Consider the following 14,399-nt stretch of genomic DNA (forward strand, 5'->3'; position numbering starts at 1 on the left):
GATTTACACTTCGAGTTTTTTCTTCGCAGAACACAGTTCATAGGTGAGGATGCATTAGTCGGAAGCGTGTTTGATGGAGGAGAAACAGTGTATACTAAGTTTTTTAACGACGAGGGCGTTGAATTCGTGTGTAGTGGAATTTTTGACAATATATGGCAGGCGAAGGCAAGGAGGGGTAGACGATTAGAGTCAATGTCGAGCTGGGTGAGCTGGGGGGAACTGGACCCTAACAAGATGGCATTAGAGTGAATGGGAGTCAAAATTCTGAGCTCTTCAATTCGCAGTTTGTAATTGGTAAGTTGAGAAAGTTTTAACTTGGTCTTTAATTGTCCCAGCTGAGTTCCAACATCATGAAAGTGGCTAAAATCCTTGGTTGACAAGTGCATCCAAAATTCATAACATGCTCATCTTTCGCCAACCTCTTTTCGCTTCCCGGAATAGACCACTGAGTTGATCGATCCCTTGGATTCAATTGACACACTCGCGTGGATTAGAAAGGTGTAAATGCGCCTACCAGATAATCAAGCACTTGGTTGCAGTTACCTCATTATATTTTATCAACTGTCTTGCTATCATCGTACCAACCGTCATGGGCACTTTCCATGTTAACACCAAAAACACAGAAAGAAAATCTGCTACCTGTAACTACCAGATACAAATAACTCTACATCATTCCAGGAATATAAATCAAAAATACTCTTATCTATCAGACCAACGTAACCATTTGACCCACTCTCATCCAGAGAGAATCACCGAAAATGGGCTCTGATTCTATAATTTCAATCGGCTCTAGTCCACCAGATTCCAATGAATCTGATACTACACTTCCCATGATCTCAGACCTTAGTCCTCCAGGTTTCAATAGATCTGATACCACACTTTCCAGGACCTCAGATCTTGGTTTTCCAGATTTGAATAAGTCTGATACTACACAACCCAGGGTTTCAGAGTGTTCTCGTCCAGATTCCAATAGGCTTGATTTTACACTCCCCAGGATGCCGAGTCTTAATCATTCAAGTCGTCCAGATTCCAATGGGCTTGATTTTACACTTCCCGGGTTCTCAAACCTTCCGACTCCCAATAACTCTAGTACTCAGCTTCGAAACTATCCTAATCCTTTAAATCCCAATGACTTCAGGGCTCCAGCCCCTAACGGCCTTGGCCCTATAGTTGAGAATCACTCTGGTGTTCTTCGTCTTCCAATCACAGATGGACACACACTTGACTCTGGCCCATCAAATCCCCCCAAACTGATTCTCTCGCAACCATGCATTTCCTGCAGTCTTAATTCTCCTCAGGGTCCACCATGCAATAGAGTTCAGCCTTGCTTTAAATGTGTCAATTCAAACACATTCTGTTCGTTTCCAGCACGCACTTCTTTTGTTGAACCAGGTTCGATTCTACATTTACCCCTCACAAATACACTGGCTGCTAACAATAATATTAATGTGAAGATGTATTATATATTACAGTACATCTACCTTATTATCAGTCAGTCAATTTTACATCTTGTCTCTGGTAAAATCAACTAACGCAATTAGCATAGATCTGAGGAGTGCAGCAGAGATCCATCTAATAGACAAAATCTCGTAACGGCAGTCCAGAGCACAAAGACGGCGGCGAAACTTATAGAAGATCTACGGTGTAATCATCCTATATCACACACTGTACCTGAGCACGAACTGACAGACCAAGTAGCTTCAGCATTAATAGCGATTGCTCCAGTCCCGAATTACATCTTTTTCCGGTATTACATCCAAGGCAGGGAGATATGGGCGAATGATCATGCGTTAGTGAGAGACCTGAAGTGGGGAAATGATGATTATATAGAATTGCGTGCCTTCAATATTCATACGGGAAGGGAGTATCATGGATGTATGGGAAGATGGTTTCAGAGTGTATGAGAACGTGGGAAAAAGGAGTATGTTTTGTTCTCTGCGCTATACACCCACAGCGAGAATTTGGAGACCTAAGCAATTGTCCAGCGAAAGATTGAATACTCGCAACTTTCTTTGCTCTCATTATTCCTTATAGACTTACAAAGGGGCTGTGGTGAGGTGGTTGATCCAATTTCAGCGGGAAAAGACCGGAAGACGAAACCTTGAGGTCGAGAAAGTGTTTGATTTGAAACTTTAAAATCAACATGATGGATGTCACGAAAATTAGATCTTCCAATCTGACTGCGCGATGTGTTGCGAATACTATCGTGTGGTTACTGAAAAAGGCACGTGATTATCACGTCTTTCTTTAGCCGAGTCTATGATGTCTGAGTCTTTTGCATTGATTGTTGTCATGAATAACAACAAACCAAATACCGGTAGATATCTCGTAGATTACGATGGTAAAATGGAGCGGTTATTTTACAAATCAATTATAAAGCAAAAAGATGGAGTATATTTCATCCATGCAACGAGAATATACAAGGTATCGACAATCTAAAACCACTGACGTCGTTGATTAGATTAACGACTTGAACAATATGACGTAGATGTCTTTATCGATCCTGATTCTTCTCCGTGCTTAACATTTCGATATAAGAATACCATATTTCAACATCTATTTCCTCTTTTGCATATTGACTTCGAAAACTACAACATAATCAATCAAATTAGTTAATTCAATATGGCACTTAGTCAAGCAGCAGCTCTCCTCGAGAAAGTCGTCGGTCATGATGTCAATGCTGTCACCGAACAAGATGTAACGAATCCAGGACGGGACCGTCAAAAGTATGCGGATCCAAGTGGCGAGACTATGAAAGCTCTATGTTGGATGGGGAAAAATACTGTCAAGATGCGTAAGTTTCTCCAATGATTAGTATAATCATCCCACATCTAATATCTCTCTTCCATGAATAGAAGAAGTACCAAAACCAAGAGTCGTTGAAGATAGAGATGTCATTCTAAAAGTTACCGGAAGTACTGTATGTGGAAGTGATCTCCATTTACTTCATGGCTCGGTTATAGAGTTGGAGAAGGGAGATATTCTCGGTCATGAGTTTTGTGGTGAAGTTGAGTCGATGGGCCCAGCTGTTAAGGGGTTGCAGAAGGGTGATCGTGTGGTTGCCAGTTTCCAGATTGCTTGTGGTGATTGTTACTATTGTCAAAAGAAACAATCATCGCAATGTGAAAAGACGAATAGTAATACCATTGAAAATGGAATGGTATGTTCCCGTGTTGATCGTCAAAGGATATCAGATGCTAACTTCGATAGTATGGTGGAAGAACTGCAGGAATGTTTGGCTACTCTCATTTCACTGGTGGATTTGCAGGTGGTCAAGCAGAATACGTCAGAGTACCATTCGGAGATGTCAATCTTCTCAAGCTTCCATCAAATGTTCCAGATGAGAAGGGTCTCTTCTTATCAGATGTCATCTGCACATCTTGGAACTGTGTTGTCGATACCGGAGTCGAGAACGGAGACGTAGTTGCTATTTGGGGTGCTGGTAAGTATCTATGATCAACTAATTAGTCAATCATTCTAACAAAATTTAGGCCCTATTGGACAAATGTGTGCAGAGTTTGCTTTCATGAACGGGGCATCCCGAGTCATCATGATCGATAGTAATTGGAGATTGGACTTTGTCAAGTCTAAAATCCCCAAGGTAGAACTACTCGATTATAGTAAACTCCCTCGAGGAACATCAGTCACCTCCAAACTAAAGGAGATGGTTCCACGAGGACCCGATGTCGCACTCGAGTGCGTAGCAGGTGAATATGCTAAAGGCTGGGCCCATTACTTCGAGATGATGCTCGGTATGGAAACAGACACATCCGAGATTATTAACGAAATGATCACATCCGTTAAGAACTTCGGTCGATGTGGTATCACCGGCGTGTACGTCGGCTACACAAACCACTTCAATATCGGATCTTTGATGGAACGCGGTATCCGACTTATTGGCAATGGACAAGCTCCAGTACATATGTACTGGGAAAAACTTCTTGAAATGATTGAGAAGAACGAATTTGATCCTTTGCAAATGGTATCTCATCGGGTTTCATTGGATGAACTTGACGATGTCTACTATAAGTTTGAGAAGAAGGAAGACGGAATGCAGAAAGTTTTTGTGCAGACAAAGTTTTCTGCGCCAGCTGCCCCGGGTACTCCAAGTCTTACAACTTATAAGAAGTGAGGGATGAACGGATGAATGGAATGTTTAATGATGGCTGATAATGATGATGAAAACATGTACTTAGCAAAAGCGCAATATATCAATATTTATTACGAAGCAAGAATGTTCTTGTGTAGAGATCACATGTGCGTATTACAGATGTTCAAGCATATCAATGAGCCATTAGACCATGATACTAGGTAAAATTGTTATGATTCCAGTGAATCCCGTGTAATTTTCCACTCACGTCTTTCTCTCAGTCAGACCTCTGGTAAATAAATTGAACATGAACACCATAACTCCTGAGCCATCGCCCATTTCAAATCATCTCATTTCCGCTCCCTCCCACTGCAACTTCAACTCTTTAGAGTTTTCCGTGCTATTGTCATTTCTTTCCATCGTAAATCATCTCAAGCTCGTTCCCTATATACATTCCACCCTTCATTTTAACCGAAAAATACCAGCCATTTAACAAGTAGCCATCATAGTAACTAATGCCGCCTTCTCCGCACTTGTGACGGTAAGTTTATAGACAGATTTGACCTTGATCCACATTTTTGCATATGTGCACCAGTACGAAGCTATTGAACCTGTTAGCATATTTTCATTCATCTAAATCCCCCTTCTCCCTCCGCTTTTTTCTTCTATGCAGTTCCGAATCGAAGCGCTTTGGATAAGTCGACAACCGAAACAAATCCTCAGACAAACGACTTAAGACAAGAAATCAACTTACTCAAAGAGGGCTTGAACTCTTCCGGTCCACTGTCTCCCTTACTCTCATTGACATTATCGGTAACAGCCAACAATTGTGGGTTGACAAGGTCGTTAGCAAAAGCCTGGCGTTGAGCCGTAGTCCATGCAGAAGCACCTGATTTCCAAGCGTTACTCAAGGGAACAAGATGATCGATATCGAGATCGGAGGCGGCGGTCCAGGTGGCACCATCGTATGGAGATACCCAGGTTCCAGATGTGGCAGCACAGGCGGAATTAACGACGACATTTTCACCGTCGCGCTTTAAAACGGTCTCACGTGTATTGCAAGTGCCGGAGATAGTGTTCCACTAGAGAGGATAGTGTGTTAGATTGGGGTTTGGGCAAATCGGGGAGGTGTGTGAGTAAGCTAGAGAAGGTTGAGGGAAGGGAAAGGAGAGGGTGAAATGCAAGGAATGAGATGAGGAGATGATCGAATGAACAGAGGAACAGAGGAACATACAGTAGGGAACAAATCTCTCGCATAACCATCTTGACTTCCGGCCGCAGCCACAGTCAGACCGGCAAGCTCGGTATTAGCAGTAGCTGTGGTTGGTACTCCGGTTGGTTCTGGCACTGGCACTGGAGTTGCTTGGACGAGAAGTCCCGTTGCTAGCACGGTGAGGAAAAGACCTTTAAGCATGATGAAATGAAGTTTAACTGTGAGAGTATACTTGTATTATCGAATTGAGGCGAAGGATGAAGAGAAGAACATGAGATGGCAACACCAGTCTTTTATAACCAATTCATACTGAATACTGATTAGAACAATGGGATATATCAGCATATCCCCATCTTAAATTCTGGGGCCGATTTCTGGGCACGGCGGCATGCGAACATCGTTGCGTTCACTCCGGATTCTTTATCAAGAGGACGCATTTCAAATCAGCGTTCACATGTTTATCATCCACTCCATATCATCTTTACCTCTTCCCAAATCCATTTTCCCTTTATCCTATCATACCAGATGTCACCCACACGCCTGTGAACTATAATCTTTACCATGGTGTTGAGCTTCCCAAAGCAGGCATTTGACCCCATTAACTCCCTTTACACATTCTTGGCACGCACAAGGCTTGAAGACCCTTTTTCACGACAGCGACAGTGTTCTTCAAAGTTAAAAGATACAGTTGATAAGCATCAAATCATTTCGGCACATGGTCTTGGCTGCTTATATTTCATACCTTATGTGGAAGGTGGGGAGGTGCTTGGCATAAGGTTACGGACGCCGCCTAATGGTTGCCGTGAACTTGCATGGAGAGGGTGCATCTTATAGTCGTGGTAAATTGGAATATACTTGAAACATACAAGAATTAATACACGAATGAACTTGTCAATGAAAGATAGTAAAGATGTATACCTTCATACTTTCGTATTAACCTACCTCTAACTCGAATTCGTCAATGCATTTCCAAGATGCCGATCCAGCGTCTCCAATCTACTTTGCTAAGTGACGTCCAATTGATTCCTCAATCTTTCTTTGTTAATGAACCAGTCTTCATCCATTCTCGTTTTCCATTCTCTTTCTCCATTCCATCTACTTGAATCATCCAGGAACTCTGATGGAGCCAGTCGTTCGGAGGTATTCAACCAAGCCCTCAACTTGCCCATCGAGATCTGGTTCCTTGCAATCGTTTGTGAAATAAATGGGGTGAAAACACCTGAAGCGGCGAAGGGTCTCTATCATATCCTCCCTTATTTGCCTGAGCTCTAGATCGGCTGGGTCTGTCATGATACTACCAAGGAATATTGGGTTTCCCAGATGTGCAAATGTCCTATCAAACCTCCTTCCGGGTGGCAGATCCAAAGTGTTTCGCATGAAACTCACCACATCGTTAAAGATCTGCATCTGTTTGTCTGTATATTCTTCCAGGGACAAATCCTCAAGGTTTGGTGTCGTATCCATCCGCAACTTGACCTGCGCGTGAAATGGAAGTACACCATTCATTCCTATGAACCCTCCCATTCCCCCACCGTGGTTCCCTTGACTAGCTAGAAACAAATGCAGTGCTGCAGTAGCGCCATCTGATAGACCACCTATGAAGACATTCTGTATACCTACAAGATTCGATTCTCTGTCGACAAGTTGTTGGATGGGTTCCATCATCTGACCAAGCGCTTCGAGTATGTCTAATCGCTCTTCCGATTGAACGGTTTCTGAATATGCAGTCCATAAATCGACCATCTCATCAGTCGGATCGCTCGTGTCGCTCTCTATATCCTGCACTAACCAGGGATAATCAACTTCGGGAAAGCACCAATTTGTTCCAGGAAATATGGACATGATGGTTTCACCATTCAGTCTTGCTTCCATGAATTCTTTTGCCCAGCCAACGGCAGTATCAAAGACGTCATGAACAAGAATGACGGAACGGGTATGATAGGTCCCGATTTTTCGAGGAATGATCACGGATCCGTCCGGATATACTTGTGCCCCTAGACGTGTGGATTCTTCTGTCTTAATATCATTTTCATCAACTTTTGAATCTTTTCTCTCCTCCGAGGGCTGTTCATTCGATTGTTCAGCGGCAGCATTCATTGCAATTGGGTTTAGATCTTCAGAAGTCTGGTCGATGTTTGAGAGGTTGACTACTTGAATTTTAACAGTTGAAGATATCGATTTGTTGCGTCCAAAGTTGATTATGCCAATGCTAGATTAAATCTTGAAGAGGTAAAGATACACTCGGAGGTCGAATATACCAATGTTTCTATTGAATGCCTGAGCAATTGTACTTGGTCGATTATGCTAATACGCAATTAAATAACATGAAGAATGAAGAAAATACAGTATCATCCAGATGAAATGAAGTAGGTACCATGGTTTGTGTGGTGTCGCTACTTCCCAAGTGATCCTACCTATACCTAATATTTGGATGGCAGCTTCGAACATGTTCAGGTGCTAATTTGGTCAATGGATCTGACGAGATGAAGCCACATCTGATTCTGGGAACTAATTTGGTTACTTTGAATTGTGTGGATTGCTGGAATGGAGTGATGCATTGGGATGGTTTGAATGCTTGAGATGGTTTGGGTCAATACTTGAGAACTTTAGTTCTAGATACTTGATATGAACGATTCCTCTCCATATTGAAACTACCTATCTCATCCCAAACTGCTGTAAACCAGTGACAATCAAAATCACATCCCCACTAATGAAGGGAAGGAGTAGGTCATACATAAATGTTCCATTCTCTATCAACACTATGTTGATGAGTATACTTCAAGACCTAACCACCACAGATAAATTGTATGATGTACCTGTCTCGAGCCTGTATAATGTTGTAGAGGCCGACTCAAATGGAAGCAACTCAACTCGGTGATATCGAGGTATTCTGAGGTATCAACAGTTGGTATGGCGGCCCAAGCTTGCCCTGAGAAGTTCGGTATTCGGTATTCGGAATTGTCGTCAGATACCAAGATAATCTCATCAAAACATAAGAATCGAAGCAAATCCAGAAAATTTGTTTCCCCATGAGACAATGAGTACTCGTTTGCTGAGAATTGCATGAAAAGTATGAAAGTCGAAGGTTTATAGGTGTTAAGGTCTCAGACTATCTGCCAGCTTCATAGACATCGTTTGATTTGCTAATTACACTCGAGTAGCTTCAAAGATTATCACTGACAATCCATAGATGCGCAAGAGAATGACGACGATACTAATAACTCAATAGCACCTTCAGGATTCTCACCATTCCTTCCGGTTTCAACTTGATATATATCCATTCGCTCCGCACATTATCGAATCTTTCATTGCGATCCACGAGCCTGTTCAATTGCCGATCTGAAACTTCCTTCAAAGCTTTCTACCAAATAATTTCGAAGCCTGGACACTTTTACCTGGACGATGTCCTGACTCGATCTGGCGATTATCTTGCTGTGTGCTGTGTGCTGTGTGCGTGGATTGCGATTCGTCAGTTTGGACAAGGCTACATAAACACTTCGACAAAATCAAAGGATTACTAAACGATTCACTCAATATCCATACGCGTTATTCTCTCACCGATGCCTGCGAATTTCGGAACTTATATACTTTGAGAAATGAATGTCCGATATCCAGCCCGTTCCAATTTGCTTTACCCTACCGAGTATCGGCCAGCTTTCCAGTAATTTATATTTGAGTGGTCTGAGGTGGCAACCTGCAAGACGAATCGCCGGTGTGGGCTCATGTCAAGGACTGTATTGGATTACGAGAGCGATACGGCAGTCATATCCGTTCCGTTGGGATTTCCAGCTGCAGTTTTCTGCATGACAGGTAAGCAATTACTTTATATGGATAGACGACCGATTTCCACCACTATATGATAGACAGCAAGGACTGGTGCAAGGGCAAAATCGAAATGCGAACCCGACAAGTGATTTCGATTGTCAGCTATCAATAAACGAAAGTCTTTAGGGGATCTTCAAGCATTGCAGTCAGTCGAACACATGAACTGTGAGCCGCATGCGCGTTTTCTTTGGATGTCAGTGGATTCTTTCGAATTTCGAATAGATAGGAGTCGAAATTGGTGTCATGTACATCGTTTAATGCGGCAATGCGAGTGGGAACTTCGACAAGCAAAGTGACGGGGGCAGGTAAGCGGAGATACCGGAGAGAGATCATGTCTTCCCGCCCCACAAATTGATGGAGCAAAGTCCAATGTTTTTGACGCATGGTTTTTACAGAAACAGAAGTTCGATTTGTTTGCATGATTTTGTGTGTGCAGGTTTTTTATCATTCTCTTTGGATTGTTTTACGTCAGCATAGTCAGCACTATACTGCCATTAGCATCTTCCCCCACGCTATCTCCTATCCAAGTTTTCACCTCCTTCATCGTTAGCGAGTTTTCTCGGGAAAAATTGCTTCGAAATGGCACCCTCTGTTTCCTACTTCATTCTTTAAGAGGACTTAATGTTACGTAGAGATACTTAGAGCTCAATGAAAGTAGCAATTACAGCCAATGTCAATTGAGGAAATACATCTACATGGTTCTCCGCAGCTGTTACTAGGGTATTTTACCATCGGCAGGACTTTCAACGAATGATGTTCCTCCCTACTGGGGTGATTGTGGGACAAAGCTTCATAATCAATACCATCACCATGTGCTGTGCCTCTTAAGGACTTTTAGCCCTGTACACTTTTGAGAAATTGGATATGGGTCCTTGTCTTATCTCACAAGAATGGTTACTGCGAGGCGAGATCTCCCAAATCATTTCTGACGGGTAAACGTTGTTCAAAATGTCTTGGCCCTCTTCTTTCTTATTGTTTTATTCTCTCTTAAAACAAAACTTTCTTTTTTCTTTGGTTTCGGCACATCACATCTTGACAAGCTATTTTCGTCACATCTTCAAGCCATGGACGCCTTTACTCCAGCACAGGCGAGTTTAAACACGTTTCACAGCTTCACACATTTTCAACTAACATGTTTCGCACCCATAGACGACCGAGCTCGTCTCGCGCATCGGTGCCAAAAAAGCCCGTATGAGAATTGATAAAATGTTCATCAACTCTTTCATGGGAGGATGTCTCATTTCTTTTGGATGCGCTCTTGCTCTCTCCACCAATTCTTCCCCATGGTTTCAAACAAATGCTCCAGGTCTTATCCGTACTATCTCTGCGATGGTCTTCCCTGTTGGATTGATCATGGTTGTCCTTACGGGAGCCGATTTGTTCACGAGTTATTGCATGTACAGTGTGGTCGCTTTATTGCATAGACGCTGTAGCTTTTTGGATTTGTTGAAAACCTGGGTTGTCAGTTTCTTCGGAAATCTGGCGGGAGCTTTGTTTTTCATGGCTGTCCTTACTGGTTGTAAGTATCCGCGCTCAACTTTGTCCGGGATCGTGGATTGTGGGATGCTAACAGACGATTAGATGGCGGCACATTCGAATCTGGAGCATACAAAGCAGAAGCTCTTTCATTCGCAAAGGGAAAAGCAGTTACTCCAGAATGGCATCAAATTTTCCTCAAGGCAATTATGTGTACGTTTGTCCTCTCCTGTGTGATTTTTCATTTCCACAGAAGCATGAACGATGGTTCAAGAATCTTTACTCACGATATTACACAGGCAATTGGCTCGTCTGCATGGCCGTATTTCTCGCCATCTCGTCCCGCGAGGTTCTCTCCAAAATCGTCGCTATCTGGTTTCCTGTGATGTGCTTCGTCGGTTTAGGAACTGATCACGTTATTGCTAACAGTTCGTATTCCATTTCCTTAACATTTTCTTTCCATGTATGAAATATCGCTTGTTGTGCAAGTGAATCAGGCGCCAAGCATGATTCCCCTGCCAAGTCATTGGCGCCAGCCCTACTAGTCCAAGCCACTAACGCGTCACTCCAGTGTACTTCATTCCTCTCGCCATCTTCCTTGGAGCACCTGCCCCCCTTACAGTAAACTACTACATCTGGAAATCATTGATCCCATCTCTCCTCGGCAACATCGTCGGCGGTGGCGTTTTCTGCGGTGGTGTATACTGGTATCTTTTCCTTGCACACGAAACTGTACCAATTCATTTCGATACTGTCGATGCAAACACCGCAGTCTATGAACAAGGTGGTCCAATTCAAAGACAAGTTACAATTGAGGGAGCAGGAACAGGTTATGGACATACCCAAAATCCAGAGGTGGTTCCAAACTCAGGAAACAATGGAAGGAGTGGAATTGCCAAGGAATTGCACCTCGGAGCAGTTGAGAATTTAGGGAGAAAAAAGGAGGGAAGTGAAGGAAGCAGTGGAAGTGTTTGATTGAGGATGGTTATGGGATGAGAATCTTGGACGAGCGGAACGAAAACTAGTATGCTGAAGACTGGACTTGAAAAGGAGTTGGAAAAATAGGTTAAGATGCGGTGATACCATATTATTTTTTTGATACACGGCGGTACGTTTAGATGGTGCGCTGTTGTATAATGATTTGAAGATTTAGCTATTTTGTGTATATTTCACTCTTTTTAAAATCAGTATACGTGTAATGATATCATAAATTTCTACTTACAAATGATTCGATCAAAATCTAATCTTCAACATCCCACCAGTAGGTGTATGGACCAATGGGACACTGCAAAAATTGACTTGTGAATATTTCTTGATATATCAATTCCTATATCTTAAGAATTTTTACAACTGTTCTCTGGAAATGAAACAGTTGAAGGGTAAATTCTGATATCAAACAATTAAAGAATGAATTTGTGAAAAAATTCGAAAGTTAAGAAGTGTTCTGTCAATCTATGCATCTACTAGTAATTCCCAACAATTCGATATTTTGAATACATCTCCTCCATGTAATGACGGAATGTCAAATAAGTTGTCAAACAGAATCTCAAAAGTGGTTGTTTGTATCGATTGTATATTTTTCTTCCTATATCATTACAAATTGAACGCCACACCATTTGCCAGCCATTGTTTCGCTCTCTCCCATTCCCATCTCATCTCGTGTATATTCATTCATCTTCGTTCTTGCCTACATTCTCTATGATCCCACGATCACTATACTTCTCTTTCATTATATCACGTACACATCCACCATCTATACGTTTTACCGCACTTCCCACCAAGATTAATAGCTTAAGCTAGCTCTAGATCCCATCTAAAACATCATAGCTTGTCGTCTAATCTTCTTCGCCGCCCCAGATGCAGCATTGCAAGCCGTCTCTTGCGTTTCACATTGTTCCACTCCACCCGCTAAACTCCCACTATTCGCTGCGCTCGCACAGGCATTATGTTGCACACTACAACTTCTTTGAAGTGCTGCTCCTTCACCCACAAATGAATTTCCGTTAACCGAGAAAGGGCGATCACCTGCGGAGGAAACAACTGGCGGAGGCGCTCCACCTAGTGTTCCAGTGAAAGTTTGGACGTTGGTTCCTGTGGCACTAGTTGCATTAGGTGAACCCGTCGCGATGGCGGCGACGGCGGTAATTGTACTTGTTACAGCGGCGGCACATTCACTACCTGTAGAGTTTGAAGTTGAGTTACTCGAGGAGATAGAAGTGGTGGTAGCGATAGAAGTGGAATTTGCCGAAACTCCTGCGACAGCTGCGGTGATTTCTTCGGCAGTGGCATCGTTAACTATGAGATTTTGTGTGAAGATACAACCAGGTGAATCAGCTTCGTCATCACAAGTATTACCAGCAGCAGTTGGATCACCAATAGTTCCTGGTGCGAATGTACCCGAAAGAAGAGCTTCTTGAGGATCTGCCCCAATAGAAGCAAGCTGTTTAGCAAGTGAAAGAACTATGGCTTTGTTGGTAGCAGCAGCGTTTGGTGAGGCTGGATCTTGATGTTGTTGAATGGCTTGAATCTCGGGATTGACGGCAGTTTCGTTGCAAATGACAGATGCAACACCAACTGATGCTGTGTTTCTCTCAAGTGCTGCATACATTAATGCATCAGCCATACCGGTGACGTTATTGGCAGCTTTTGCATTGGTGAAAGCTTGATCAGCGGTAGCTTGATGAAGACAATCGGGGTTGGTAATTGTTCCAGCTCCAGTCATGGCAGCCGCATTACCCAAAAGACCAAAGACTGGATCTTGGATCTTGTTTGGATTATTGATGTTTAGATTGACACGAACACCATCGAGGAATCGATTGTGGGAATGTTCTTGAGGAACCTCACGTCCTCTTAGCATTCGCTTTGGTATCGATGGAAGAGTGAACGTGTTCTTGGGTCCTGCGACGGGAGCAGCAGATACAAAGCTGAGAACGGCGATCAAAAGGGTTGCGGTTTCGTACTTCATGATGATGATATTGGTGATTTAAGTTGATATTGATGAAAATATAAAGTTCGTAAATAGATAGTAATCGACAAATACAAGTGTAAAGAGAAGGGCCGGCCTAAGTTGAATGCAAAGTTATTGCAAAAGTTAAGATTTAAAGAATGTATGAGAGTTAAAGTTCTCAGAACTGAACAAGAAGAGAATGTAGATAAAACTGAAAGAAAGGCTGCGAAACTGATGAGGAAAAAATGGGATATACTTGGCAACTGGATAGATCTTATATCTTGAATCATTAACACCTTAATCACTCAGTAACATCTAGACAACGAGGAAAGGGCTGTATGCTTCGTCTCTATCACCCTGAGTTTCCACACGTATGGATTTCTGAACCAATTCGTAGACCGTGTAGGGGGAAGAACATGGTCAAGGATCTAATTTTCATCTGATGAATCCTGCTTGTTGAAGCAAGCGCTCTGAAAGAAGCTTTGATTGTTCTAATAATACGTTATGGTATATCGAATGTAAGTCTGAAGCCTAGAAGATGTATCGATGGTTGTCCTGGCTGGTCATGGTACATGGGACGAAGCTGGTTCTTGCATGGTAAATGGCTCCCTTGGCACTGAGATCTTTGCACTAACAGTCTCAGATAATGATACGGGGTAGCTCAACGGCCATTTTGACAGCCATGCAGGGTCCAAATCTGACATCTCTGAAGAAGATAAGTCGAATGATGACAGGACATTCGCGTCAAGTCAACCACCATCAAAAGCTGGGACGTCGAAAGCATGATATTCCTCTAACCGTCTCATCGCATCAAGATGTCACGTTTGAAGAAATACTCGTGATTGGAT

At 42.7% G+C, this 14,399-nt stretch overlaps 6 protein-coding genes across 6 annotated transcripts; 3 read left to right on the forward strand and 3 right to left on the reverse strand.

The window, feature by feature from the left end:
• Nucleotides 1-758: 758 nt before the first annotated feature.
• EAF01_006830 (uncharacterized protein) lies at nucleotides 759-1,904 on the forward strand (the record flags this gene model as incomplete). Its single annotated transcript, XM_038915084.1, has 2 exons — nucleotides 759-1,456; nucleotides 1,547-1,904. The coding sequence occupies 2 exons, from the start codon at nucleotides 759-761 to the stop codon at nucleotides 1,902-1,904; spliced, it is 1,056 nt and encodes a 351-aa protein (XP_038770039.1).
• A 649-nt stretch (nucleotides 1,905-2,553) lies between these two features.
• Nucleotides 2,554-4,232, forward strand: EAF01_006831 (uncharacterized protein). Its single transcript, XM_038915085.1, has 4 exons — nucleotides 2,554-2,794; nucleotides 2,856-3,160; nucleotides 3,211-3,442; nucleotides 3,492-4,232. The coding sequence occupies exons 1-4, from the start codon at nucleotides 2,623-2,625 to the stop codon at nucleotides 4,130-4,132; spliced, it is 1,350 nt and encodes a 449-aa protein (XP_038770040.1). The 5' UTR covers nucleotides 2,554-2,622; the 3' UTR covers nucleotides 4,133-4,232.
• Nucleotides 4,233-4,277: 45 nt separating this feature from the next.
• Nucleotides 4,278-5,670, reverse strand: EAF01_006832 (uncharacterized protein). Its single transcript, XM_038915086.1, has 3 exons — nucleotides 5,325-5,670; nucleotides 4,845-5,172; nucleotides 4,278-4,692 (listed from the first exon to the last, which is right to left on the reverse strand). Exons 1-3 carry the CDS (start codon nucleotides 5,502-5,504, stop codon nucleotides 4,580-4,582), a joined length of 621 nt encoding a protein of 206 aa, XP_038770041.1. The 5' UTR covers nucleotides 5,505-5,670; the 3' UTR covers nucleotides 4,278-4,579.
• A 737-nt stretch (nucleotides 5,671-6,407) lies between these two features.
• Nucleotides 6,408-7,400, reverse strand: EAF01_006833 (uncharacterized protein; the record flags this gene model as incomplete). The annotated part of the gene is made up of 1 exon (XM_038915087.1): nucleotides 6,408-7,400. One exon carries the CDS (start codon nucleotides 7,398-7,400, stop codon nucleotides 6,408-6,410), a length of 993 nt encoding a protein of 330 aa, XP_038770042.1.
• Nucleotides 7,401-10,192: 2,792 nt separating this feature from the next.
• On the forward strand, nucleotides 10,193-11,835 carry EAF01_006834 (uncharacterized protein; the record flags this gene model as incomplete). Its single annotated transcript, XM_038915088.1, has 5 exons — nucleotides 10,193-10,216; nucleotides 10,278-10,647; nucleotides 10,710-10,817; nucleotides 10,904-11,032; nucleotides 11,176-11,835. 5 exons carry the CDS (start codon nucleotides 10,193-10,195, stop codon nucleotides 11,577-11,579), a joined length of 1,035 nt encoding a protein of 344 aa, XP_038770043.1. The 3' UTR covers nucleotides 11,580-11,835.
• A 582-nt stretch (nucleotides 11,836-12,417) lies between these two features.
• On the reverse strand, nucleotides 12,418-13,569 carry EAF01_006835 (uncharacterized protein; the record flags this gene model as incomplete). The annotated part of the gene is made up of 1 exon (XM_038915089.1): nucleotides 12,418-13,569. One exon carries the CDS (start codon nucleotides 13,567-13,569, stop codon nucleotides 12,418-12,420), a length of 1,152 nt encoding a protein of 383 aa, XP_038770044.1.
• Nucleotides 13,570-14,399: the final 830 nt, after the last annotated feature.

This window comes from Botrytis porri (assembly GCF_014898465.1).
Source record: "Botrytis porri strain MUCL 3234 chromosome Unknown BPOR_008, whole genome shotgun sequence".
Taxonomy (NCBI): Eukaryota; Fungi; Ascomycota; class Leotiomycetes; order Helotiales; family Sclerotiniaceae; genus Botrytis; species Botrytis porri.

What these genes read in the sequence shown, in the direction of transcription:
- EAF01_006831 (XM_038915085.1), top strand. Translation starts at nt 2,623, where the DNA reads ATGGCACTTAGTCAAGCAGCAGCTCTCCTCGAGAAAGTCGTCGGTCAT. An exon ending in ATACCATTGAAAATGGAATG is followed by an intron (nt 3,161 to 3,210) that starts GTATGTTCCCGT and finishes TAACTTCGATAG; the next exon opens with TATGGTGGAAGAACTGCAGG. An exon ending in AGTTGCTATTTGGGGTGCTG is followed by an intron (nt 3,443 to 3,491) that starts GTAAGTATCTAT and finishes AACAAAATTTAG; the next exon opens with GCCCTATTGGACAAATGTGT.
- EAF01_006832 (XM_038915086.1), bottom strand. Translation starts at nt 5,504, where the DNA reads ATGCTTAAAGGTCTTTTCCTCACCGTGCTAGCAACGGGACTTCTCGTC. An exon ending in CGAGAGATTTGTTCCCTACT is followed by an intron (nt 5,173 to 5,324) that starts GTATGTTCCTCT and finishes TATCCTCTCTAG; the next exon opens with TGGAACACTATCTCCGGCAC. An exon ending in AGAGTTCAAGCCCTCTTTGA is followed by an intron (nt 4,693 to 4,844) that starts GTAAGTTGATTT and finishes CAGGTTCAATAG; the next exon opens with CTTCGTACTGGTGCACATAT.